Source organism: Polypterus senegalus, unplaced genomic scaffold (genome assembly GCF_016835505.1).
Source record: "Polypterus senegalus isolate Bchr_013 unplaced genomic scaffold, ASM1683550v1 scaffold_1408, whole genome shotgun sequence".
Lineage (NCBI taxonomy): Eukaryota > Metazoa > Chordata > Cladistia > Polypteriformes > Polypteridae > Polypterus > Polypterus senegalus.
The window spans coordinates 12,636-39,795 of NW_024385860.1; the positions used below are offsets into that span (position 1 = coordinate 12,636).

A 27,160-nucleotide genomic window follows, 5' to 3' on the forward strand; every position below is an offset into this window, starting at 1 on the left:
AGAATACTGCAAATCATAAAAGAAACAGTAACACATACAAATAAATCAAAAATGTACAACAAAGTCACACACCCTGGGTGAGATATGACACCTTGAAATAGGCAAAGTCCAAAAACAGAGAGAGGAACAGTGTAATATAATGACTAATATAAACTGCTCAAAAAAATTAAAGGAACACTTTGAAAGCACATCAGATCTCAATGGGAAAAAGAAATCCTCCTGGATATCTATACTGATATAGACTGGGTAATGTGTTAGGAACGAAAGGATGCCACATCGTTTGATGGAAATGAAAATGATCAACCTACAGAACCCTGAATCTCCTCCATGCTCTTGAGACTGTGCAGGGAGACACAGCAAACCTTCTGGCAATGACACATATTGATGTGCCATCCTGGAGAAGTTGGACTACCTGTGCAACCTCTGTAGGGTCCAGGTATCGCCTCATGCTACCAGTAGTGACACTGACTGTAGCCAAATGCAAAACTAGTGAAGAAACAGTCAGAAAAGATGAGGAGGGAAAAATGTCAGTGGACTCCACCTGTTAAAAATTCCTGTTTTGGGGTCATCTCATTGTTGCCCCTCTAGTGCATCTGTTGTTAATTTCATTAACACCACAGCAGCTGAAACTGATTAACAACCCCCTCTGCTACTTAACTGACCAGATTAATATCCCATAAGTTTCATTGACTTTATGCTATACTCTGATTAAAAAGTGTTCTTTTAATTCTTTTGAGCAGTATATTAAACTCTAATAAATCATTAAAACAAAAAAAAACTCAAAAACAGTAAACAAAACTACATACAAAAAATACAAAAGAAAATCAGAACTATAAAGAAGAGTACAAAAGAATCCAAATAATTAAAAACAGTAAAGACCAAACAAAATATCACATAAAAGAAATTAACAAAAACAATAATGTAAAAAATGTCACAAATATACCATTTAAAACATTGCGATTGATATTCCACTGATTCTGGTAACTTTTTTGTCTGTTTTAAATTTATATAAAGAGCTTCTGCAGCATCAAGGTTACTTGATAGTTAAGTTGGTGAAAAGCAAATATTTAAAGATGGTAACACGCTACTCATATTGTTTATGTTTGTATATGCTGTAATTTAAAACAAACTTCTGTGTGTGTGTAGAGTTATTTAGGCAGAGGGTCATAAGACAGTTAGGACCTTTGGCTTTGACTTTTTTTCTTAACAATTCAGTTTAGCTTTGCTGGCCAGAGTGCCACTTTCTTATCTGTTTCGTTGCCTTCATTTTCCTGGTACTTGTTACTATTTAAGTCCTTTGAGACTATGGCAATAGATTCTACCTGTAAGAATACAGGATGGATCCTCTGGGGAAGCAAGGGGTTTTGGAGGAGGTTTCGTGGTTTTATAATGGGGTTTATAAATCTGTTTACATTGCTCATACATGATAACTGTAGAGGATAAAACCAAACAAATACAGCCTTCAGAGTCACTCACTTATTAAGGTGCTTTATTGCTTGTGCACTTTAAACAACACCTTACACACTTGCTGGGGGCCTATTGCTCTGTTACAATGCTATCTACAACCACTTTGACACTCCTTGCACACACGATAACTCAAATAAATTGGAAAGCCCTAAACAGCTACTCAGATCATATTTTATTTTTGTTGTTGAATGATAAGCAAACAGTCCTATGCTTGCTTGCATAAATTGTGCTTCAGATCCTGCCCTGCCATGACATACTTGCTCTTTTCAGCATTTTTATGTTTTTTGGTGTTAATATCCTGAGTAATATCTTTGCTTCCTCCACGGGAAATGGAACATCTACCTTTACATGTTTGGCTTATTGGCATATAAACAAACTGAAATAAAAAGATGAGGCATACAGCCCTTGTAAGACCACAACAATGTGAGACTTGTTCTGGAGTACAAATACATATTGTTAACCAAAATAAGGCCACAGTGAGGCAGCTCATTCCGCTGAAGTCTGTGCCACATTATGATGAATGGCAGGCCGCTGCATGTCTGTTACCAGTCAATGCTTGCCACACACAGAGATCATGAGATGTGCTCTTGTCACAGGTTGATTGTTTCTGTAAAGTCTAAAAGTGTGTATTTTTCATCTCAGTTTTCCTTTGTTGACATCTATATATATAATTCACTAAGGCAAGACAACCATGGAAAGCACGCCGGAAGGGGCGTGGATTCACAAAGCCGCCGACAAGTGAGACACCTATGGTGCACGCAGGAAGGAGCCACGCCCACCAACTCCAAGACCATTGGATACGACGACAACTCACAGAGCCACGCCCACCAACTCGGACGCGACGACACAGAAAAACTGTCATAGAGGTCACATGCAGCTCCGACCCATGTTGACTGTTAATAGAGGCATGTTTCTCGTGGAGGTGAAACGCCATATGCGGCGTGTAAAACTGTTTTGAGGGTATCCCATGGGATCCTTAAAACGTTCCTTTACAACTGAGGTTAAAACTCAATGAAGTGAGCAGTCTTTAAAAAATGAGTTTTCGGTTACGACGCACAACTGCGTGCACTATAGCAAACTGTTTTACACGCTACATACAGCAATTCGCATCCGTGACAAACATGCGTCTTCTTAGATACTCCTGCACTTTGTACACACCCCCCTCCCACCGTGGTCAGGTGTCTTGGTGAATTATATATAGAAAGGCAGCCAAAACCACACAGAGCAATGAAAAGTCTACGTGAGTCACAGGTGAATCTGGACTGTACAAAGACTCGAGTGACGAGTTGTAGGTGGGCACATGAGCAGGCAGTGTATACTGAACGAGAAACCAGCAGACTAGCATGACGGAAGGAGCGGAGTGGATGTCCTTCTACTCTCCTCCCGTTCCACCCTGAGCGCCATACGGACGATTGTGTGTTGGTTCGTTCCGTGCATTTGTTAAAACCCAATGAAGGAAGCAGTCTTTAAAAACCAATAAGCCCTGTGCCTCTGTTTCATTACCGTCTCACCTGCTTCACCAATGCAGCCCCCAACAGGCGGTCCGGCGTCATTCCCATGACCCACCGGGCAGCCAACCGGGTAACCAAAGTCTTTGGGTTCAGGGGGGAGTATGGTTACAAAGCTGAAACTTAAAGGAATTGACGGAAGGGTACCACCAGGTGTGGAGCCTTTCGCTTCATTTGATTAAACACAGGAAACCTCACCAGGCCCGGACACGGACAGGATTGACAGATTGATAGCTCTTTCTCGATTCTGTGGGTGGTGGTGCATGGCAGTTCTTAGTTGGTGGAGCGATTTGGCTGGTTATTTCCAAAAACGAGACTCCCACCTGCTAAATAGTTACACGACCCAACAGCGGTCAAGCGCCCAAATTCTTAGAGGGACAAGTGGCTTTCAGCCACGTGAGATTGAGCATTAACAGGTCTGTGATGCACTTGTATGTCCGGTACTGCACGTGCGCTACACTGAATGGATCAACGTGTGTCTACCTGGCGTGGGTAAGCCGTTGAACCCCATTCGTGATGGCTTCCAATTGTTCCCCACGAACGAGAAATTCCCAGTACGTGCGGGTCATACGCTCGCACTGATTACGTCCCTGCCGTTTGTAAAGCCCCCCCATGGTCGGGTGACTTGGTGGATTATATATACAAAAAAGCAGCCGGGACCGCAAAGAACAATGAAAAATCAACGTGGAAACCGACTGAGGCGGTGTTTGGAAAATTAACAGTCAACGTGACTCACAGGTGCGTGTGGACTGTACACAGACGAAAGCGACTCAGGTAGGGAGTTGGGGCGGGCACATAAGTGGGCAGTGCGTACTGAGCGGCGCCGTTCAACCCGTCCCTTCGCTTTGGAAGGAGAAAGCGCGACAGCGCTCCTCCGGTTTTCAGTCACGGACAATTGTATGTTGGTTCGTAGCGTGCATTGTTGCAATGTTACTTTTCTTGGTGATTTAGTAAATAACGGATTTTTCAAATGTTTATTTTTTCCTCTGTGCTTAAAAATCATTTAAAAAGCGGCCTGATTATGCGGCGTATGCTACGCCGCGGGTTGGCTAGTTACTGTATGTTTTGCCAGATTTTAAGCAGAACGGTGGACTGATTTCAAGTATGTTTCTCTCATTGTGATGTCTTTCCTTCTGCATTAACAGATCCTTCTCCTGTGAATGACCTGCTTATTCACAACGTTACTTCCTGCTCATTTTTTGCAACTTGGTCTTCTAAGTTCCTTCTTAACTACACCGTAAAGTTGTTGACTTCTGAACAGGAAGTTCTCTCCTTTGACACCGATAAGCAGGAGTGGCTAGTGACTGGGCTGAAACCTGGGGCTCTGTATGTGTTGAGAGTTGTGTCAAAAGTTTGCGCACTTGAAGGCCAAGTCACTGAATCGACTGTCCGAACAGGTATGTACTGTAATATGCAGAGGTTAAAACTTTGTAAAATTGGAAGAAACTCTTCACAGTGTTAAATAGGATATACAGTAACTCAGAAATCTTGTACTTTAGGTCCTGTTGGGTATTGTTTTTATTAAGAAAATGCTGCACTAAATTACCTGGGTAAAATTGTTTAAAATTCTTCTTTAAACCCAACCCCTTGAAATCCTTAGAAATAATACGCTTTATTCTGTTAAATTAATAAAAAAAAAGAAAAGCAAAGCTGACATCATTTTAGATAATAATGGATATCTGTAAATGATGACATCACTGAACTTTAATTATGTCTACTCTGGATCATTTTTAGTCCTTGCCATGGTCATTCAGTGTCTTACCCAAGATTTTGATTTCTTTCAGTGCATATTGTCTGACACGTTCCAATGGTAAGCTGTGCTCTGCTTGTGTTCTGCTGGCTCATTGAGCTTCTTTAATTCCACTTCTGTCCTGAGGGTGGCAGCACATATCTTGTAGTCCTCCCACACATCCACTTGGTGTTTTTCTAGTTTTAAGATATTTTTTAAGTTTAGTTTTTGTTTAGTTTGGGATTTTATTTTTAAGTTTTTATTTATTTGACATTTTCTCATTTTAGTTTTTATTTAGTATTTCATTCTTTTTTAATGTTTTATTTTTTTACTGTTGTCTAATTTTAGTTTTTGTTTATATGTGTTAGTATTTACTTAGTTTTAGTTTTCAGCAATTAACTTTTAGTTTTATCACACTTTATTAGTTTTCTATTGCTCACCAAAATATCCACAAGGACACAGTCTTGCAAGCTTAAAAAACTAGTTTTCTAGTTGTCAAATTGTATATCATTCATGTTGTACCAGCCAACTAAGTACATAAAATAGTATTGTCTGTGACAGAACTCTATTTTCTCCTGATATGTAGCAGTTCAAAATGTACAGTATAATTAAAAAATGCAAGAATCAAATAACAATATCTGATAACAAGAATACAAAATAATATAAATATATAATAAATATCAAATAACAAGAATCTGATGTCATTTGTTAACTTAACTTGCAACATGTTTAAGCAAATAGCTATATTATTTCAAAAATGCTTTAATTTTATTTGTGACTCTGATATTCCCTTGGTGAGCATTAGGATCACCACACACATATACTCTTATATGTGTTTTGATATTTACTTTTGATGACTATATGCCGTCAATCCATTTTGAAACTTTGAAAGTTTATTTTTTCAGGGAATTCTTACTTTCCTTTTATTTTGAAACACTTTTCAGACTTTTTTATTTTAGTTTTACTTAACAAAATCATTATTTTTTTAATTACCAGTTTTATTTTAGTTTTTGCTAATGGGAATAACACTGAATCCATCTTATTTCTGGCATACAATCGGGGATTCATTTTTGGGACTTATAATACCATTGGGTGGCTGGTAAAGTATCTGAAATGCTTCTAGATGCTGGCAGCCACCCTGCAAATCACAAATTAATTATTTGTCTCTCAAGAAAGATGGAATCTATAATACGTGGTTTTCGTGAAATGTGGCTCACAGCAATGACCTAAAGATATACACGTTCACAATGCTGATACCTGAATTTATTTCTTTAAGCCTTATCTATGTGAAAAAATGCTGCTAATGTTAGTCTGCTTGACAAGACATTCTCTGTTACAACAAATTTGTGCTTATAGATGTAACCTAATTATTGTAACACCGTCAGATGTACAGAGCCAATATGTGAAAAAATGTTATTTATATATTGTGAGCTGGAGGGCTGATCGCACCCCAAATAGAGACAGACGCCCCTGGGAAAACCACAAACCCTGAAACACTGACTACACATTGCTCCTTATCCTTGCACTAAATAACGCGTAATACAAGCCTCGCGCGTACTCCGCCAACTTATAAGCCTTGCGCAGCGCCTGTCAGTTTGGGAATTGATTGTTTGCTTTTATCTCTCTCTGCTCCTAGCGGAACTGTTATATCTGACTTGTCATGGAGCACGTTTAAGCTCATGTGTTTGCGGTGTCTGAATAAAAATCCTTCTTTTTTTCTACGACCTTCTGTGTCTCTGTGCAAATCTGTGACCCAAGCGTGACAAGTGGTACCAGAGTGGTTGCACAGATGGATGCCAAGACTTATTTCAGAGTCTAAAACTTATGCACTTAAAGACTGGAAACTAAACATGGATGACCCAATCCGTGCGCAAATTCAAGATTTGATACATAAAGTGCACTGTTGGTTTGAAGGAGACGTGATGGAAACAGTTGTCGTGAATATATTACTGGCCGGCATACCTGAAGTTCTTCGAGATGAATTTCTACGCCATGATATTAAATCATTAACGATTATGTCCAGACGATTAGAGGGTTCACAGTCCACTTGGAGAAAGAGCGGTGGATTTCGTGCTGCTTCGCAACCTGTGAACGAACGTCCAGGACATTCTCGTCGCTTCGATCGACAAGCTGCAGCACCTGAAAATCTAATGGGGTCAGGTAGGACCCGGAAATCCAGTCGTAGATGGGACGCCTGTTTCTGGGGAGACAGCGGCAACAGCGGTCGACAGACCGTGGACTACAGAGCACGCCGACGTGGACGTCGAGAGAGGATATTTCGAAGCGGAGCCGACCGTAGATGTTTCCGTGTGATCAGCTCGGCCATTTGGCAAGAGAATGTCGCTTGTCTCCAGCTCATTCAATGGAGATTGGACTGGCCGAGATTTGTTGCTCAACTATTACATATCCGGATGGAAAAGATGGCTTGTTGATCCCGGTGAAATTGGGGGACAGAGAAATCTCAGCATTGTTAGATTCGGAAGTGACCTTTGTATTGTGAGACGAGACTGTCTTAATGAACAATGCCTTAGAGACTGTGAGACTGTAAAAATACGCTGTGTACATGGTGATGTTAAAGATTATCAGACTTTACTTCTTCCTTTAACTTATAGGGCGCCACTTTAAGGTTTGGTCTGCCGTTTCGACTCGTGCCCTTGGCCATTACTCATAGGACGGAGAAATGCCCTTTTTCGAAACTGATTAATAAATGTAAGGGACCAGTAGTCCAGTCCACTAATGAACTTAGTGGGGGAGAAGAAGAAGAAACCAAGACGAAGAACTGGTAGCGGCCGGGAAAATCTAGAGCCCAACTTAGATATTGAACCCGATCTCTCCAGCGAGACGGAGGAGGTCACCCCGACAATCTTCCAGAATGGGCTGTCCTTCTACATCTTCCCAGATTGCAAACGCCTCGAACACAAACCGGTGTTAACGAACAATCAGATTTTGTGCGTTTGCAGCATACTGATAGCTCATTAGAATATGCATTTAAACAGGCTCGCCCTGCTAATGACTCTTATTACCAAGAGCGTAATTCGGGGTGTGAAAACCCCACACTTTATAGAAAAGGACGGTTGCCTTTTCAGAGTGATCTCAGATCATTTGGAGGGGAATTTATTGAACAACTGGTGGTACCTGAAGCACATAGGGAAACTGTTTTGCATCTGGCACATTCACACATCTTGGGGGGGCACCTCGGTGCCGACAAAACTAGAGACCGGTTATCAAAACGATTTTATTGGCTTAATATGGGAAAAGATGTTGAACGATTTTGTACTTCATGTCCAGACTGCCAGATCGTCTCTGCTTATAAGCCTCCTCGGCTCCCCTTTGTCCTATGCCCATATTGGAAGTTCCCTTTCAGCGTGTGGGATTAGATATTGTGGGACCATTACCTAAGACTAAGGATGGGTACCAATATTTGCTGGTGTTGGTTGATTATGCGACACGATATCCAGAAATGATTGCGCTGAAAAGGCCAACTCTTCGGCTGTAGCCAAAGCACTATGTGAAACTTTTACTCGTATTGGTATCCCTAGAGAAATCTTAACTGATCAGGGCACACCTTTCACTTCTCGCGTGATGAAACAATTGTGTGACAGCTTTGCTATTAAGAAATTGAGTACTACTGTTTACCATCCTCAAACGAATGGTTTAACCGGCGATTTAACAAAACATTGAAACAGATGATCAGGCGAGTTGCTCATAATGATCCCACAACATGGAACACTGTCCTACCGTTTGTTTTGTACGCGCGTGCGAGAATCACCACAGGCGTCCACTGGCTTGAGTCCCTTCGAGTTGTTATTCGGCAGGCGCGCGAGGCATCCTGGATGTGGTGCGTGAGGAATGGATAGGAAACGAGAGAGCAGCTAAGGTCCAAGCTTTGCAGATCGACTAATTTCGTTGCAAGACAGAATTTCTATGCTTTCCTCTATTGCTGTGGAACACCAACAACGAGAACAGGAAACTCAGAAGCGTCTTTACGATAGGCAGCAAGCTCCGTGAGTTCAAACCTGGCGATCCTGTTTTGGTACTGGTTCCCTCGGATCCACACAAATTCTTAGCTAAATGGCAGGGCCCGCCATTATTGAGGAGCGTATGAGTCCGGTAAATTACAAGGTTAGAATACCGGACCGGCGCAAACCATTCCAGATTTTACACATTAACCTCTTGAAGGAATGGCACGACCGACAAGAGGTTAACACTTCCTTGGCTGCTGTTTCTCAGACCGATGTTACCATTGGTAACGATCTTACTGACACGCAAAAGACAGAACTGTTATCTTTGATAGAACGGAACACTGATGTCTTTTCAGATTTACCAGGCAAGACTAACATTACAAAACATAAAATTACCACTGAACCTGATGTTCGTACAGATGCGCCGTTCGGATACCGAAGCGCGCGAAATATTGTGAAGAGGTAAAAAAGATGCTGACACTTGGTGTAATTCGTGAAAGTAAAAGTGACTGGTGCAGCCCAGTCGTATTAGTCCCAAAGCAAGACGGTTCGGTTCGGTTCTGATTTCAGACGCTTGAATAAGGTCTCTAAATTCGATGCTTATCCCATGCCCCGTGTCGATGAACTGTTGGAAAAACTGGGTCAGGCGAGCTATATCTCCACACTAGATCTCACGAAGGCTATTGGCAGGTGCCTTTAGAGGCTAGCAGTTGTGAGAAAACGGCATTTGCGACTCCTGACGGACTCTATGAATTTACAAGACTCCGTTTGGTCTTCACGGGCACCTCTAACTTTTCAGCGTATGATGGATCAGATCCTACGTCCTCACTCTGAATATGCTGGGGCATACCTTGACGATGTCGTGATTTTTAGCAATGATTGGAAAACACACTTAGAGCGGCTTCAAGCCGTTCTTGAAAGCTTGAGACAGGCTGGCCTTACTGCTAACCCTAAGAAATGTAAACTAGGCATGTCCGAGACTCATTACTTAGGCTATTCTATGGGCAAGGGTTTACTTAGGCCACAATTAAGGAAAATAGAAGAAATGCTTGTTTACCGAGACCTGAGACACAGAAACAAGTACGCTTTCTGGGACTCGCTGGTTACTACAGAAAATTCATTCCAAATTTTGCACATAGAGCTGCTCCTCTTACAGAACTTACTAGAGGCAGAAAAAACTGACCTATCTTGTGGACAGAAAATTGTGAACGTTCTTTCAACGATTTAAAAAAAGCATTGTCTTCTTACCCGGTTCTAAGGAACCCGGATTTCACAAAAGATTTTATCTTGCAAACAGACGCAAGTGCATTTGGTGTGGGCAGTCCTGTCACAAATTTTTGATGGAGAAGAACATCCAATCACATATTTGAGTAGGAAATTACTTCCTAGGGAACGCAATTATTCTACAATTGAGAAAGAATGCTTGGCAATTAGATGGGCTGTGGAAGCGCTTCGCTATTACTTGTGGGGACGAAACTTCACTTTGGTAACTGATCATGCTCCACTCAGTGGTTGTACCGACAGAAAGATACAAACTCGTCTAATGAGATGGTTTCTGGGTTTACAACCTTACAGTTTCACAGTAAAGCACCGACCAGGTTCTGAACACGTCAACGCAGACGTGTTATCACGACTAAATGAACCTAGTACAGAGAGTCGCTTGATTCACAGGAATGTGAATAAAGCTGAGGGGGAGGGTGTGAGCTGGAGGGCTGATCGCACCCCAAATAGAGACAGACGCCCTGGGAAAACCACAAACCCTGAAACACTGACTACACATTGCTCCTTATCCTTGCACTATAACGCGTAATACAAGCCTCGCGGTACTCCGCCGACTTATAAGCCTTGCAGCGCCTGTCAGTTTTGGAATTGATTGTTTGCTTTTATCTCTCTCTGCTCCTAGCGGAACTGTTATATCTGACTTGTCATGGAGCACGTTTAAGCTCATGTGTTTGCGGTGTCTGAATAAAAATCCTTCTTTTTTTCTACGACCTTCTGTGTCTCTGTGCAAATCTGTGACCCAAGCGTGACAATATATATACAGTAATCCCTCCTCGATCAGCGGGGTTGCTCCAGAACCCCCGCGATAGGTGAAAATCCGCAAAGTAGAAACCATATGTTTGTATGATTATTTTTATATATTTTAAGCCCTTAGAAACTCTCCCAAACTGTTTATAAATATTCTCCGCACAGTTATACAGTAAACCCTTGTTTATCGCGGTTAATCCGCTCCAGACAGATAAATGAATTTCCACGAAGTAGGATTCTTTATTTATAAATCTAATATTTTCGCAGTTAGAGTATAGAAAACCTGTTTACGACCTTCTAAATACGTTTTTTAGCATTATTAGAGCCCTCTAGCCATGAAATAACACCCTTTAGTCTAAAGTTTAAACTGTGCTCCATGACAAGACAGAGATGACAGTTCTTTCTCACAATTAAAAGAATGCAAACATATCTTCCTCTTCAAAGTGCGTAAGGAGCGGAGAATGTCAGAGAGAGAGTAAAGTAAACAATGAAAAATCAATAGGGCTGTTGCGCTTTTAAGTATGCAAGCACCGCGATAAAGCAGCGACAATGAAGGGATCAATGCGAAGGTAGCCTTTCAGCATTTTTACAGGAGCGCCCCAGATCTTCTAAGCAAACAGCCTCTGTGCAAAAAGCCCCTCTGCTCACATCTCCTCCGCTGCAGAGAGAACGCCAGAGAGAGAGAGAGCACGAGATTAAAGCAAACAATCAAAAAATCAATAAGTGTGCTTTTGGACGCACCTCGATAAAGCGGCATTTCTTAGAGGAGCGTCCGTATCCACTAGGCAAACAGCTTCTGTGCAAGCAGCACCTCTGCTCACACCCCCTCCGTCAGGCGCAGAGAATGTCAGAGAGGTGAGATAGAGGCAGAGACAAGCAAACAATCGAGCACCGCGCAGGAGGCATATCTTATAGCATTGAGGAGTTTTAGTTAATATGTAATACATGCTCTGATTGGGTAGCTTCTAAGACATCCGCCAATAGCCCCTTGTATGAAATCAACTGGGCAAACAAACTGAGGAAGCATGTACCATAAATTAAAAGACCCATTGTCCGCAGAAATCCGCGAATCAGCGAAAAATCTGTGATATATATTTACATATGCTTACATATAAAATCCGCGATAGAGCAAAACCGCGAAAGTCAAAGCGCGATACAGCAAGGGATCACTGTATATATATTTATATATATCAGTAATGGTGCACTGCACAACACTTGACTTGAGAATTCATGGTTTTCATAATCTTTCTCTGTCTCTGTTTAGCATTCGTTTGCTCAGAGGTTGATGTGCTTCCTGAACAGCTCTTCTTTTCTTCACCCTAACAGCCCGCTTCTTCTCTTTTTTCGTTGGCATCTTTTCACATTAAAACTGATTAAGTCAGTGATTCTCTTGCAATTACTTAGTACATTTTCCTTAATATTTCACTTAAGCTGGCACTTAAGTCTTCAATCTGCCTCAAAAATGATTTAAGATATGAAAAGGTAGGGGAAGTGACGGCGAAGGTGGTAGGGATGAAAACCGCACCCGTATGCATGTGCCACATGGCTGCCCTGCTAGCCACTGCCAGGAGTTGATTCTACAATAAAATAAAATTAAAATCAAAAGAGGAATGATCTTGCAGGTAAATTGTCACCTCGAAGCGAATAGTAGAGGTCATGTAGTATATGTGTACCAAATGTCAGGTAAATAGGTCAAACGGTTTGCGAGCTACAGGTAATTTAAAATCTTGGACAGACAAATGGACGGCCACGGTAGTGTATTATATAAGAAGATATATATATATATATATATATATATATATATATATATATATGGGCGGCACGGTGTCGCAGTAGTAGTGCTGCTGCCTTACAGTTAGGAGACCCGGGTTTGCATGTTCTCCCCGTGTCTGTGTGGGTTTCCTCTGGGTACTCCGGTTTTCTCCCACAGTCCAAAGACATGCAGGTTAGGTGCATTGGCGATTCTAAATTGTCCCTAGTGTGTGTGTGCCCTGTGGTGGGCTGGTACCCTACCCAGGGTTTAGTGGGTTGGATAATGGATGGATATATATATATATATATATATATACAGTAATCTCCTCGATCGATCGGGGTTGCGTTCCAGAATCCCCGCGATAGACGAAAATCCGCGAAGTAGAAACCATATGTTTGTGTAGTTATTTTTATATATTTTAAGCCCTTATAAACTCTCCCACACTGTTAACATTATTAGAGCCCTCTAGACATGAAATAACACCCTTTAGTCAAACGTTTAAACTGTCCTCCATGACAAGACAGAGATGACAGTTCTTTCTCACAATTAAAAGAATGCAAATAGATCTTCTTCTCTTCAGGAGCAGAGAATTTCAGAGGGAGAGAGAGAGAGAGAGCTTGCAAAGAAAAGCAAACAATCAAAAAATCAATACTTGTGCTTTTAAGTTTGCCGCGGCATTTTTTAGAGGAGCATTAGTATCTTCTAAGCAAACAGCCTCTGTGCAAACAGCCCCTCTGCTCACATCTCCTCCGTCCAGGCGCAGAGAACGCCAGAGAGAGAGAGCGAGATTAAAGCAACAATCAAAAAATCAATACGTGTGCTTTTAAATATGCCGAGCACCGCAATAAAGCGGCATTTTTTTAGAGGAGCGTCAGTATCTTTTAAGCAAACAGCCCCTCCGTCAGGCGCAGAGAATGTCAGAGATGGTGAGATAGAGGCAGAGACAAGCAAACAATCAAGCTCCGCGCGGGATGCATATCTTATAGCATTGAGGAGTTTTAGTTAATATGTAATACATGCTCTGATTGGGTAGCTTCTAAGCCATCCGCCAATAGCCCCTTGTATGAAATCAACTGGGCAAACAAACTGAGGAAGCGTGTAGCATAAATTAAAAGACCCATTGTCCGCAGAATATCCGCGAACCAGCGAAGAATCCGTGATATATATTTAGATGTGCTTACATTTAAAATCCGCGATAGAGTGAAACCACGAAAGTCGAAGCGCGATATAGCGAGGGATTACTGTATATATATATATATATTGTGGCCACCAGGGGGCACACCAGCTCCCCAAGCCTGACAGAAGCAGACACCAGGCACAAGTCCAGCAACACAAACATTTTTATTTTAATGTGGGAAATGTTTCCTAACTGTTTCCCATCACACAGTACAATAAAGTACCAAGCAGCACAGATAATAGAGCACAATACTTTATCTTTTCTTCTTTCTCTGTCTCTCTCAGTCCACGCCTCTACTCCTTCTCAGTTAAGCTTCGTCCTCTGCCTCCTGACTCTGGCTCTTGGAATGAAGGCAGGCGGTTCTTTTTAAGTGATTTCCCCAGAAGTGCATCCAGTGTCCAGAAGGCTTGACCTGGGAGCACTTCCAGGAAAGGCTGGAGCCCCACTAAGAAGGGTTCCCCAGTCCCCACAGCACCCCCTGCTAGCACCCACGGCACCCAACAGGGCTGTGCTGCCGCAACCCCGGGGGACTTCCATCTAGCGGCCTGAGGGAGGTTCTGTCCTGTATATATTCTCTCCCTCAGTCTATTCTAGTTCACAGGCTGGGTAAGTGCCACAACTGTCCGCCACAATATATATACACTAATACACTACAGTATATGTAAATCATAACTCAGAGGTCCCATATCTCATGCTGTCTCTGCTCTTGAGTTTCCTGGAATCTTTCCAGTTTTTTTCAAATTGTGAGGATATATTATTGTGATAAATCAGGATTGTAGTTGAAGTGTATGGAGAGTTATTACTTTACAAAAAGATTAGTTTCGATCCTGTGCCAACTTAACAATTTACTCACTGAATAATCTGAATAATTTTTTTATTGTTTATTAACTTCTTGTGCTCAGATATTTATTCACAGGCTATACACAGTGGTTAGGCAGATTGGGCTCGAAGTTGGACTTCTGCAAACTGAGCTGATTTTTAGTGTTTCAAAAAAAAAACAGAAATCTATGACAGAAATTAACTCTCTAAAGACTGGACACAAGAGACCAATAAATTAAAATCAAGTTAAAAATTTGTTCCAGAAGACAGTGTACTCTTTATATGTCATCCATGATAATGTACTTGTGATGTTATACAGCATACATCCATGACAGTGTTTAATTGTAAATATACAATGTGATGCTCCAATCAAATGGAATAAGCCTTTGTATCTTAACCTTTAAATGCAACTATGCATTACTTTCAACACTAACAGACCCATGAACAGAGGAATATTACTTCAGTATAACTTTATATGCTTATCTGGAATTTAATATAATAAAGAAATGTCTTCTCAGTTGATATTAAGACTACCTCAGCCTTACTTTTTGTCACTGATGTAAGGTGAAAATTGGGAAAAATACAACAAAGATTAGATAAGTAGTTCACCACCATGTTCAAAAGTAAAGACAAAATGGCTGCAAAAGCATTACCACTTGGCAGCACTACGTCCCTCTTCCAGTAGAGGGTGTCAGCTTTCTGAAATTCTACAGTCTGGTTTTTCTCCCACTAGTTAACTGGTGACTCTAAAGTCTCTCTCTGAGTACATGCATTAGACTTTGGACTCAGCCATTGTTGGCTCCTTCATTGTAACCAATGCAGCTGGGATGTGCGATATGAATATACTGCATATTCCTGGTAGAGTGAGGTACAATGCAGAAATTAACTGTAGACATGGTGTAACTCCAACACAGGTTAACCTAAGCACCCTCATAAATTATCTTGACACAGAGCTGATTGGGAAGGAGAGAGCATGGAGAGAACATGCAAATCCCACACAGACAACAATCAGGCAAGCCCAGGATATTAGAAAGATGAGGCAGTCAAAAGTGAAAAGGGACATTTTATTTTAAAGTTAAAGCAGTACTGGAATTCTAAAAGCGAAGAATAGTTGGGCGATTGCTAACACCTGTTTATGAAATACTTAAGTAACAATTTCTGAATTTTATTTTTATGATTTTTTCAGCTGGACTGACACTTGAAGCAACAGCAAGGATCACAAATATGCAATTTAAAGAAAGCTTCCATAATACCAGCAGTACTGAGTATCTGAAATTTACAGAAGATATTCAGAATGAGGTAGGAATTTTAATTTGAAGTGCTTGACTGTTTCTAGGCTTGTGGCACAGCGTTTTAAAAAACAACAGAAGAAAGTAACCACTTAATTTTATAGTGGACTTGGAAGTCTGATTAAGTAAGTAAATCTGTTTCAACTGCTTAAATTTCACATATGTTTAATTATACAGTGAGTAAGCCCATCATTCTTTGACTTCTTTTTTATCTTCTTTTTTCGATAATTATTTAAGTCATTTTAGGTATCCCTTTTCCTTTTGATGTCTTCAGTTGTTTTTCACTTATCCTTTTGTTTTACAGTATGTTTTTAAGGCTATCCCTATTGATATTCCCAGACTTTTGCAAGTGCTGCAAACCAAGGAAACCTTGAAAGTTCAAAGTATATATTTATCATGACAGGTTTATAATGAACATTAGCGACTATTTTTATTATTTAGAGCTTGTTGATTTTACAAATGCAGTGACAAATTATAAAACAACAATACCAATGGGAAAAAGTCATTCATTAAGGATAAGAATATGAAGGACATGTTCATTCACTGTAAGGAATGTAAAGAAACAGACGTCGCTCATTTCACAGCAGTGCTATGACAGTTTACAAAAATGCAGTGAAATTGACGATCGACTTTCCAAGCTAAAGCCTAACTTAGCAAACCATCCATCCATTATGTATACCTGGTTTGTCCAACTCAGGGTCACAGGGCCCACAGGCTATCCTGATTAGCCAAACCAGTCCTAAATGGCAGTGATGTGCAGTGAAGTTCATGGCTGGTGAGGCACCGACTCCTTCAGAATCAGATTTACAAATATATGAACCCCACAGAGTAGCTTATTCACTATTCAGTTGGCAGCCGGCATGCACATTGACTACTTGTTATGTTTCATTTCTCATCAGCATTCTTTACACACGCATAGGTAAGATACAGATTTGGCTAAGAAAGAATGTTACATTTATAGCCGAGAGAGAGGAGAGCGATTTGCTCTGCAACTTTCATGTGTTCTAAATTTTCCATTGCAATTTCACAATTCATACTAATTCAAAACAAATTAAAGTATAGAGTGGTTTACAAAAAAAAATGGATTTCAAGTTCATCCTTACTTGAAATATTTAGTTGTTTTTAAAAGTTTTTAATTCTGATGCTTTAATCAACTTTAATACAGATTTTCAACAAAAGGACAACAAGAAAAACAAAGAATATTTTATTTAAGGTCGTGAAAAGTCAAGCAAAATGACATCTTTTATTGGCTAACTAAAAAGATTACAATATGCAAGCTTTTGAGGCAACTCAGGCCCCTTCTTCAGGCAAGATGTAATAGACAAATGGGAATTCCCTGTGTTTATATATACACTTGGACAAGAAACAACACTGGTAAATCTTTAAGTGAGAAATCTTAAATGTAAAAAATTAATAGAATCCTTCAGGCTGGGGTTCATTTAACAAGAGAGAAGAAGAATGTATGGTCAAGATCTTTGGATAAGATAACTGTCCAACAAAGGCTTTTGAAGTTTCGAATGAGTTTTTCAATACAATGTGGTTCTGTAGTCAGGTTATCTGTGTCAGTCTGAGAGATGCAAACAATCCTCATATCTGGCCATAAAACTCTTGCCTCTGTTTAAACCATGTTGTAATGTATTCAGTTTTAGCATGAGTTTAACTTCCCATTTTTTCTCTCCTGCTGTATTTTGAAGTTGCCCATAAGCACTATGACTTTAAAGTCCCTCTCACAGTGTCCATGGCTGTTGAAGTGGGCCTCTACAAGAACATCTGTGTTGCCATGTTTAATGTGGAATCTGTGTAAATTCATTCTCTGGCAGAGTGTTTGTCCAGTTTCTCCCATATAGAGTGCAGTGTCGGGACATTACAATATAATACAATACAATTTATTTTTGTATAGCCCAAAATAACACAAGGAGTGCCACAATGGGCTTTAACAGGCCCTGCCTCTTGACAGCCCCCCAGCCATGACTCTCTAAGAAGACAAGAAAAAAACCAAAAAAACCCTTGTAGGGAAAAAATGGAAGAAACCTTGGGCATACAGTGGGTGTCAAAAAGAAGGGGGTCAATACAATACAATACAATACAATACATTGCATGCAGAGAATTAGGTAGACCACATCAGATGATCTACAGGAAAATGATCCCTTTATATGATGTTCTAGTCGGCAGTGTGGTATAACTATACGGTCTGTATTGTAAACGCACACATTTTACATCTTTTCTATAGGCAGGGAGATGTGCCATTTTCTGTTGGTTCACTTAGGGAGCTTTGGACAATTAGTTGCTGAAGGTTTGGTGGTTGTCTTTATACCAGGAGGGGAGGTTCAGGAAATACATTTTTCAGTGTTTGGTCATTGTTTAGCATTTGCTGAAGTTCTTTTATAATTTTTTGAAGTACTTCAAGATGTGGGTTGTAGGTGACAACAAGGGGGATGCGGTTCTTGTCTTTGTTTTTTATATTCAACAAAGTTCTTTCTGGGTATGGAAATGTAAAAAATTAATAGACTCCTTCAGGCTAGGGTTCATTTAACAATTTAAGGTCAAAATTTAGTTTTTAAATATTGGATTGTTTTTTTCTTAGTCTGATCAATTTTTAAAAAAAAACTGAAAACCGTTTATGGTCTTACCTTTATTTGTAAGTCCATGCACCTATCCTTCTCCATGCAAATCTCCGTCACTTTCTTGTAAAAGTCCTCCTTATTTTCCTTAAGTTTCAAAAGTCTTAATCTTCCATTTTGGCAGTCAGTCGGAACAATAAATAAAAATAAACAGATCACTGCAGTGCACTTGACTTTCTGATATTGCTAACTTATTGGCGCCTCTGCGTATAAGAACAGTAGCAACAAGCACCCGTGCGGCACAGTACCATCAGCCTCACCTTGTGCCTTTACACTGCATTTTATGTCCAATCAGCAAGACTAAATATGTCACAAACATTCATTAAATACATTAGCCAGACTGGAAAGTCAGGGTGTATAATAAACGTGTCTGCAAACATTATATTGGCGACATACAGAGAGACAGCAACAGGTGCGTGCCAATTGCATGCATCAACCCAGTGTGTGAGGGAGAGCGCAGTCCGAGGTGAAGTGAAGCTTGTTGGTGCCGCACCTCGCATTTGTTCAATTGGAAATGCGCAAAGTCAGCAATTTTGACAATAAAAATTATCAGAATTATTGGAATCATACAAAAAGCAAATTTATAGCACAGACCAGTGGACAAATTTATTTTATGTTATCATTATTAGTTTTTTTACTTTTCATGATGACAGGTGAGGCTTTGCCTCCCCTAACAGCACATCCCTGCTAAATGGCATGGCTGCATCTGATATAATCAGGTTTCTGTTGTCCCTGGAATCACATTCACATTGTCATTCCAGTACAGTTGTTTATCTCCAACCAACCAGATGTCCCGAGTAGGTATTGTGCAAAAGGCACACACAAAAACTAAAGAGCTGTGTGATGTTTTCAAAACATAATGTTAAAAAATATAGTAAGAAAACAAACCTACCAATAAATTCTCTGATTTTCAAAACCTGGGTTAAAATTTAGAGAAAAATGATAAAAGCTCAGAAAAAAATAACAGAAGGCTGTGTTGTGGAATGGAGTCATAATCAGTGGCGTAGCGTAGTGGGGGCGGCAAAGAATTACTGTATATTTTAGTCTTTTAAATTGAAATACCTAAATAAGGGGGCAGCGAAATTTTCCTCCGCCCCGGGTGGCTGACACCCACGCTACGCCACTGGTCATAATTTTGGGACTTCAGATGCTATACTTAAAAACAAGCAGTAATCTGCCTCCATTACAAGTCCTTGCTCAGACGAACTGTGATAACCTGAAAATGAATTGTCGCTCGAGTTTCACTCAGAGCTGTCTGATATAGAGCAGCACCATGATGCCCTGGGAGTGGCACTGTGACAATATGGTTTTATTTTGTTTTGTTTCAATCTTATGCATTTTGTCTTTTATGTTATGTAAGTGATAACACATCATGTAATCTTAGAATAGAATGACTAGATAGTCTTTAACTCAAATTTTAGATGGGAGTATCTCTTTTCACAGGAGAACTGTGGACAAAACAGATACATACCCATGACAAGATAAATTGTTTTACACATACTGTTAGGATCAAAGCTTCCAAACAGGATGTCCATCACCAGAGTAGCTAGGAAATTATTTATCTGTAGCACCATGTGGTCTAGAACCCCACATGTTGCTTTGTTATTAAGGAAAGACTATCTGAGGGTATGAGAAAGAGAATTCGAATATGCCTTCTATGTATCAGCCCAACTGCTAATTCAAAAAGGCACCCAACAAGACGACTTCTCTTTACCTTAATGGAAAACTGTTTTGACTTTAAAGCAAGGATGTATCTATATTAGGCTTTTTACATTCAGAATTTCCTGTTACTTTCTACGACTTATTTCATTTAGTTAATTTGCTATTATTCTGTTGCAATAAACGCCACTTTGCTTTTGATTTCCATACTTTGCATATCTTTAGTGATTGAAGTAATAATGTAGGTACAGAGCACCTGTCACTTTCCTTCTCACATCATTTGGAGGCTGAGGGGGATGCCCCAATAGAGTGGACTGCAATGTGGGAGTTATGCATCATTGGTTGCGAACTTGCAGCCTCCATATATATCTAGGTTATTATCAGGGGCGAAGGTATATTGGTCTTTAGCTTTACTGATTTGAAATGAGATAGTACAGTTTTTATGATAACGACCAGGAGATGAACGTAGTCAGGAACAAGCAAAGATCCATGTCAAAGATTAACTAACCAAATCTTCAACTTCAACTTCTATTGCAGAGCATCTGTGTGTCAGAACAGTGTGGTAATCCAATAAAAAGCAAAATGACCTCATTTTCACCTCTGTAGTTATGAGCAATATTGCAAATAGATACTGAGATAGTATCATTCTCTTTTGAAATGTTATGGTCCCCAAGATATAACAACCTTCACATAACAATGTTACTTTCACTCTGGCAGATCAAAGTGTATTTTCTCTGCATTGTTATTAAAGACGTCTCACTAATATGCTCGGAGTTTCCTCTTAGATGCAGCAGTTTTTCTTTTCCAAAATTTACCCAGGTTACCTCAGAATTTTCTTTATAGTTACCTCTGTGTACTTCATTAAAAAACGGAATCATGAATGTTTCCTACCATATCCTCAAATATACCTGATAAGGTGAGCTGTGTCCAGATAATAATATTACTGGTGACAGAGAATCATCTGATTCCCTCTTCGCCTAGCAGTAGCTGGTATTAGCTGGCCTTGCTCCCAGTTCTCGGTCCTCTGGATTGTCAAGGACTTTACTTCCTCCAACAGGATACACCTTGGCTTGCACCTTTATATTAGTCAGGCCACTGAGGGTCTGTTTCAAACTGCCTCCTCTTTGATTTCTTTTTGTGTTTCTCTGAGTTTACAGATACCCAAATTTTAATTAAAAAAATATTAGTAGCAGTTGTTGCAGAGGCAAGAAATTGCCTCACTTGCCTGTTCATGATTTCAGAATGTGACTAACTGACAAAGACTTTATTTACATTTTCAATCAGATTTTGAAATTGCAGTCTGCAGATATTCAAGATCTTGTTGCTAAGGGAAAGATGAAGATAATAATTACCAGCATCACCAGTGGAAGCATAAAGTTATTTTTCTTAATAGTGTGTGATAAAGAAGCCTTTGAAATGGTAAAAACCCGAGGTTCAGAGCTGGTTTCCTCATTGGGCAACAGTGTAAACTATACATTTGACAGCAGTGGCCTCAGTATCACAGGTAAGCATGAGACAGAACAATGACCAGTGTACTATTATCAAGTCAGCTGATGACAACACAGTGATAAGATACATATCTGGGGGTCGGCATAAAAGTCATTTCAGCCAAGTGGACTGTTGAGTAAATTCATGCTATTAAGGTATAAATTCAAATCTGTACAACACAACATTGACAAACTATATTGATTGTAACCATTCATTTATTACTACTACCAAAGAGCATTGATGCCAGTTTCTGTACATGTATAGTGCTCTAATGATATAGTTTGTAGGTTTTTTGGTAACACTTTCGTTTAGGTACTGGAAAAACCCATCTACGAGGGACATTCAAAAAGATTCTGCACTTTTTTTTAACTCTATTTATTAAGAATTTCAAAAACAAATTACATCACTTTTCTACATAATAACCTTCTTTTGTGATGCAGTCACATGACACTTTTAGACACGATCAATTACTATTCCTCCCACCTTTACCGTTTCCAACAAAAATATAAAAGAATGGAAACTTTTTGAACATCCCTTGTATTACTTATTTATTATTTTGTAACAAGACCTTGACAAACACTTCTTTGGATCTTCATTACACTTACAAAGCATCAGTAAAGCATCTATGCAATGTGACCTACAAACAAAACTTCAATTTGTAGTCTTAACTGAGGCACATTTCTCTTGATATTCCATATTAATTGTAAGACCTGTGAATCCTTCATAATAACACATCATTTGACCATTACGTCAATATGCCACACTGCACAGAGATGAATAGCCTATCTACTGCTGTTTTATAAGTGTTATGAAGACCACAAGAATTGTTTGTTAAGGTCTTGTTACAGAAGAGTAAATGAGTAATAGATACATTTTTGCAGGACCTAAACTAAGGTGCTGGTAGTTTTTTTTCAGAATATATTACTGTGAAACCAACAAACTATATTATTGTGTAAACATTATATTAGGTGCTTCAAACCCTTGCTTCCATGATTTCAAAGAGGTCATCTGCCATTTGCTAGCACGTTCATTAACAGAGAAAGGAAAACAAAATGAATACAAGCATGTAGGACTGCTGCTCTGCTATGATAAATAAGTTGTGAAATTTGAACATAGATGCTAATAATTTTCAGTTGATTAGAATGAAAGTTCCACATGGCTTTGAATTATAAAAAAACCTACCCAGAAACATTCCTATAGAGTATACAAGCACTGATTGGTGTCTTTGCATCCATTGGTTCATGCAGTTAAAATTTAATGAGGCCAATGTATAATTTTCAGGAACCTGTCTGATAACTGCAAGCTATCTTTGAAAAACTTGATGTGATTAAATGATGAAACCTTTATGTCAACAGACTATGATGAGTGTGCAAGAAATGTCCATGACTGCTCGTCTAATGCCACCTGCAGAAATATCTTTGGATCATTTGAATGTTATTGCAAAGAAAATTTCCAAGATATACTTCCAATGCGGCCTGGAAGAATCTGCAAAGGTAACATGTTATTTTCTTATTGATGTACGGGCAAGCAAACACACAGACTGATCTCCATCTTTATATGGTAGTCTTATCATGAGTGTTAAAAAGCATATATTATATAGCCTTTGCCTTGCATGTGTACTGCTGTAGTAAACAGGAAGACGGTGGGGGAGAAATTGTTTAATAATTAATGACAGACCAAAGGGCTAACAGTTCAGCTGGGTTGCAGTGTAGGCAAGCCCACCTGCTTTTTTAATCCACTGCTTCCCTATTACAAAAATGCTGGCAAGTAAAGACCAGGGGCCTCATGTATAAATGGTGTGTACACAAAAACGTTGTGTACACCTGTTTCCACGCTCACATTGCGATGTATAAAAACTAAACTTTGCTACTGTTTCTGTGTGGTTTCCCTTTATTTTTAGATTCATATCCCTGACACGGCTTTATCAAATACACTGAAATTATCCGCATATTGTTTATTAGTTCAAGGCACCTGATTGTAATCAATCTGCAACCATATAATGGTGCACTGACTGGTCAAACTATTTAACACTAGAATTACCAGAGCCTACGAGAAAACTAGTAAATCCGGCCCACCTTAAATCCATTCGCACCTCTCTGTCAGCATCTTTTGTCCTGTAAATATGCTGATTAAGACAAGCAGCAAGTAGCCTGCTATTCCATCTCCCTATCGTCGCAGAAAGTTCACAAACTTCTCCAAGCTTGTGCCTTGTTTGATTATCTGGGAGTAAACTGCTGGAGTTTTAGAGCAGAAATAATAGATCGTTATTTGGAACACATGCATTTCATGTGTGTTCCGTTTCTACAGTAATCTGTGTAAACACATTCTTAAAACAGAAACTTTTTCATATTTTAGTAATAAATGTTACAAAATGTAGGCATAAACTATAGAATGTGTGAAGCCTGAAGTCCAAAGATCAAATAAACACTTTCACAAAAGGTTCAAGGACAATACAGCAGCTTCCATGGTGTAGTCGTAAGATTTGCTGACTTGTAATCAAGAGTGCCTGGTTTGATCCCCACTGCCTCCTATATTTGCAGTTTTTAGTAGTGAGCTGCTCTTATTGTTAATATCATACAGTACACACATACATTTGGTTTGCGTCTGTAACAGACCATGTACATTTATAGTACTGTACTTGTTAAAGTTACCAGTTTTATTTTCAGGACAGGAGTCGGGTTAGTAACGCTTAAAAGAGACAGTACTGCTGCAATAAATTATTTTATTGAGGATCGCTCATGGCGCAGCAAGCACCCTGTGGGAGGCAGGAACAATCTCTGGAAGGGGCGCCAGCTTGTCGCTACCACTTCACCAATGTGCATCAATGTTTTATAAATGCTTTAATTTCTATCACCATGAAAATAATATCAAGTATACAATTTAGTATTTAAATAGTTCAGCTCTAACCTCATGAATGTAATGTATTCTGTGTCTTGTCGGCGTTAAGAGAAAGCCCATTTAAGAAGCACGTAGTGATTCACACACATAAGAGTACATAGAAGAACACATACTGTAGAATATGAAGGATTTAACGTGTCATTTTAGTTACAATGGGATTTGAGAAAGTATTAAACGATTTTAAGATTAAGTTTATGATGTTCTACTTTAATGACAAAATAAACTATGTGATTAAAGTGGAAATTTCAACCTTTTTTTCACACTGTGTCCCAGTTTTTCTTTTCTCTATACCCTAATATGCTTCCATATGACACATGACACTGGGCTACGACTCGCCTTTTCAGGGAGACTTTGATATCTGACCAAAATAATTTTTACAAAATAATTTGTAAATAGACTAAAAGACACAAATTTTTTACCAGTTGAGTGCTATGCTCTTTCTGTCTGGTGTCTATCAGGGCTTAGCACTATGTAATGTAGAAAGAGAGAAAATCTTATAATGAGAGTTCATTAAGGAGTTGGGCCTCCAAATGTTTCAGGATTTACATAGCTTTGCATTTTGACAAAGTATTGTGCACTTTTTGGTACTGACAGCACATATAGTGCAAGTTACATAAAATAACTAAACATCTTAATAGTAAAATAAAATAACACATAAATCTGTTATGAACTGAGAGTCTCAGCTGTAGAGTTCCAAAACACATAGTCCCAAACAAAGCCTACTACAGGGCTTTACAGAGGTTTCTGCTTTTATTCTCAGTGATTATTATAAATCTAACACTAAAAAAATTTCCTTACAAGAAATAAAAAAAGCACACAAGTCAAACAAGAGCAAAAAAATTTTTAAAATTTAACAGAGAAAATGAAAAGAAAAGTAATATTAAGAGTAGATCAAACAGCAATAATCCAGTAAGAAAAGGAAAAGAGAATAATTTAAAAATTCCCAGAGCTGCACAAAGAAAAGTAATTGAAAATGAAAAGCAAATAGGGAATAAAAGATGTATTTTACTAGAGTATTTGTAAAAGAAAAAAAATAACTGTGATGCCTCAGGCAGAGTTAAAAACAAGCTCAGAGTTTACAAATCCCTAAATGTAGTTTTTTATTTAAGTATATTCTAACAAAAATACACACGTTTGGGACATTGTGGGCATATGACTGGATATCAAGTGCCTTGAGCATGGGAAAGGTGCTATATAAATAAAAACTATTATTATCTGATATTAAGATTATGACAGAAAAGCAATATGAGATTTTTGCATTCTTTTTAAAATATTGTTTCCTGTTGTTCATAAGGGTTCTGAATTTAAACCTATTTTGTCAAGAATTTTGTTATCTCTGTTCTCCGTGCATAGATTGGTAGATACAGAAATGTACGGTACAGTATTCCTTTTTACCTAATAAAACCTTCAAACCTGATGTGCTCTCACCTGTAGAGATGAACAAAATGAAACATACTGTTTACGAACCTTTATGAAGCCTATCCTGAATACTTATCTGATGACCGTACATTAATGTTAATTTTTCAGATTTTTTTTCCCCTCAGCATTAACCTCAGAATTTGCTACTGTGTCTCATACAAGGCAAACTGCCACTTCAGCATCTACTGCAGCATTTTCGCAAAGAAGCACAACTTCCACCATATCCCCAGAGATCCAGAAGACTAGTCCACTGTCAGTTACCTGCATGAGTCAAAATATATCAGTGGCAGTAACTAAAGCATTTCTTAATCAGAAGGCGATTTCAGAGTCCTCTCTCTACCTTGGAATCCCTCAGTGCAATGTGAGCAGCAGCAATGACACACATGTCATGCTGACAACAGCAAAAGGCATTTGTGGTACAAACACAACATACGTAAGTCCTTTTGTTTTTAGGCAGCTTTTTACACTGAGTAGACTTTTTTGTACATTTTATGCTTTGAAATGGGATGACATTTTGCTACAGTGGCTATCACATTTAAGAAAGAAATCAATGAAGCTGGATTCACATCCTGGCCTGGCCACTGACTGTCGCGGAGCTTGTAAGTCCTTTGTGTGTTTGCGTGGACATTTTTCCTGGTTCTCCAGTTTTCTTCCCAGTGCTTTGGTTAGGTTAAGTTGATTTTTGTAAATTCTGTTTTGGCCCTTTATGAGGGAGTGTAAATGTGTCCTGTGATGAACTGATGCCTAGTGCTACCAGAACAGGTTTGGCACCCACAACCCTAATAATGAATGAATGAATCAATGAGTGTGTACTATTACAATGAATGTCTTAAAATGTGATCTGACTGCAATGCCTATGTGACTAATGACTTAAAATTATAATGGTATTTTTCTTCCACAGAATAACACTTACACAATCTTGAAAACTATATTGTCATGTGAATCTGATCAGAATGGAGGCATTCTTGCCAGCACACATCTTCAAGTTCCTATTACTTGTATCTACTACAACCAGTTTCTAATCTCCTCTGGATACAGCTCTTCAGGGTAAGGAGTTTACATCTTTTTATACAGGGTGGTCCAGATCTAATTATGCAGATCCAGATCATCTGGATGACTTTGATTTATGCAGGGATGATTTTGTTTCGGCGTGAAGTCGTTAGTTAGCACACTTCTCGATGGTCTGGGATTTTTCGGGTCATTTTCTATGTGATAAACTTAATAAGTTATAGCGTAATGAAAATTGCATAATTAGATCTGGACCATCCTATATAATACACTACCTTGGCTGTCCATTTGTCTGTCCATGATTTTAAATCACCTGCAGCTCGCAAACCGTTTAA

At 39.2% G+C, this 27,160-nt stretch overlaps 1 protein-coding gene across 1 annotated transcript; it reads left to right on the top strand.

Annotated features, from left to right (window-relative positions):
* Positions 1–1,305: 1,305 nt before the first annotated feature.
* Positions 1,306–26,864, top strand: LOC120522478 (uromodulin-like 1; the record flags this gene model as incomplete). Its single annotated transcript, XM_039743406.1, has 7 exons — positions 1,306–1,324; positions 4,121–4,372; positions 15,630–15,742; positions 21,297–21,516; positions 22,856–22,993; positions 25,943–26,250; positions 26,719–26,864. Coding segments are annotated over exons 1-7 (1,196 nt in total), but the record flags the coding sequence as incomplete, so codon positions are not given.
* Between the last annotated feature and the right edge of the window lie 296 nt (positions 26,865–27,160).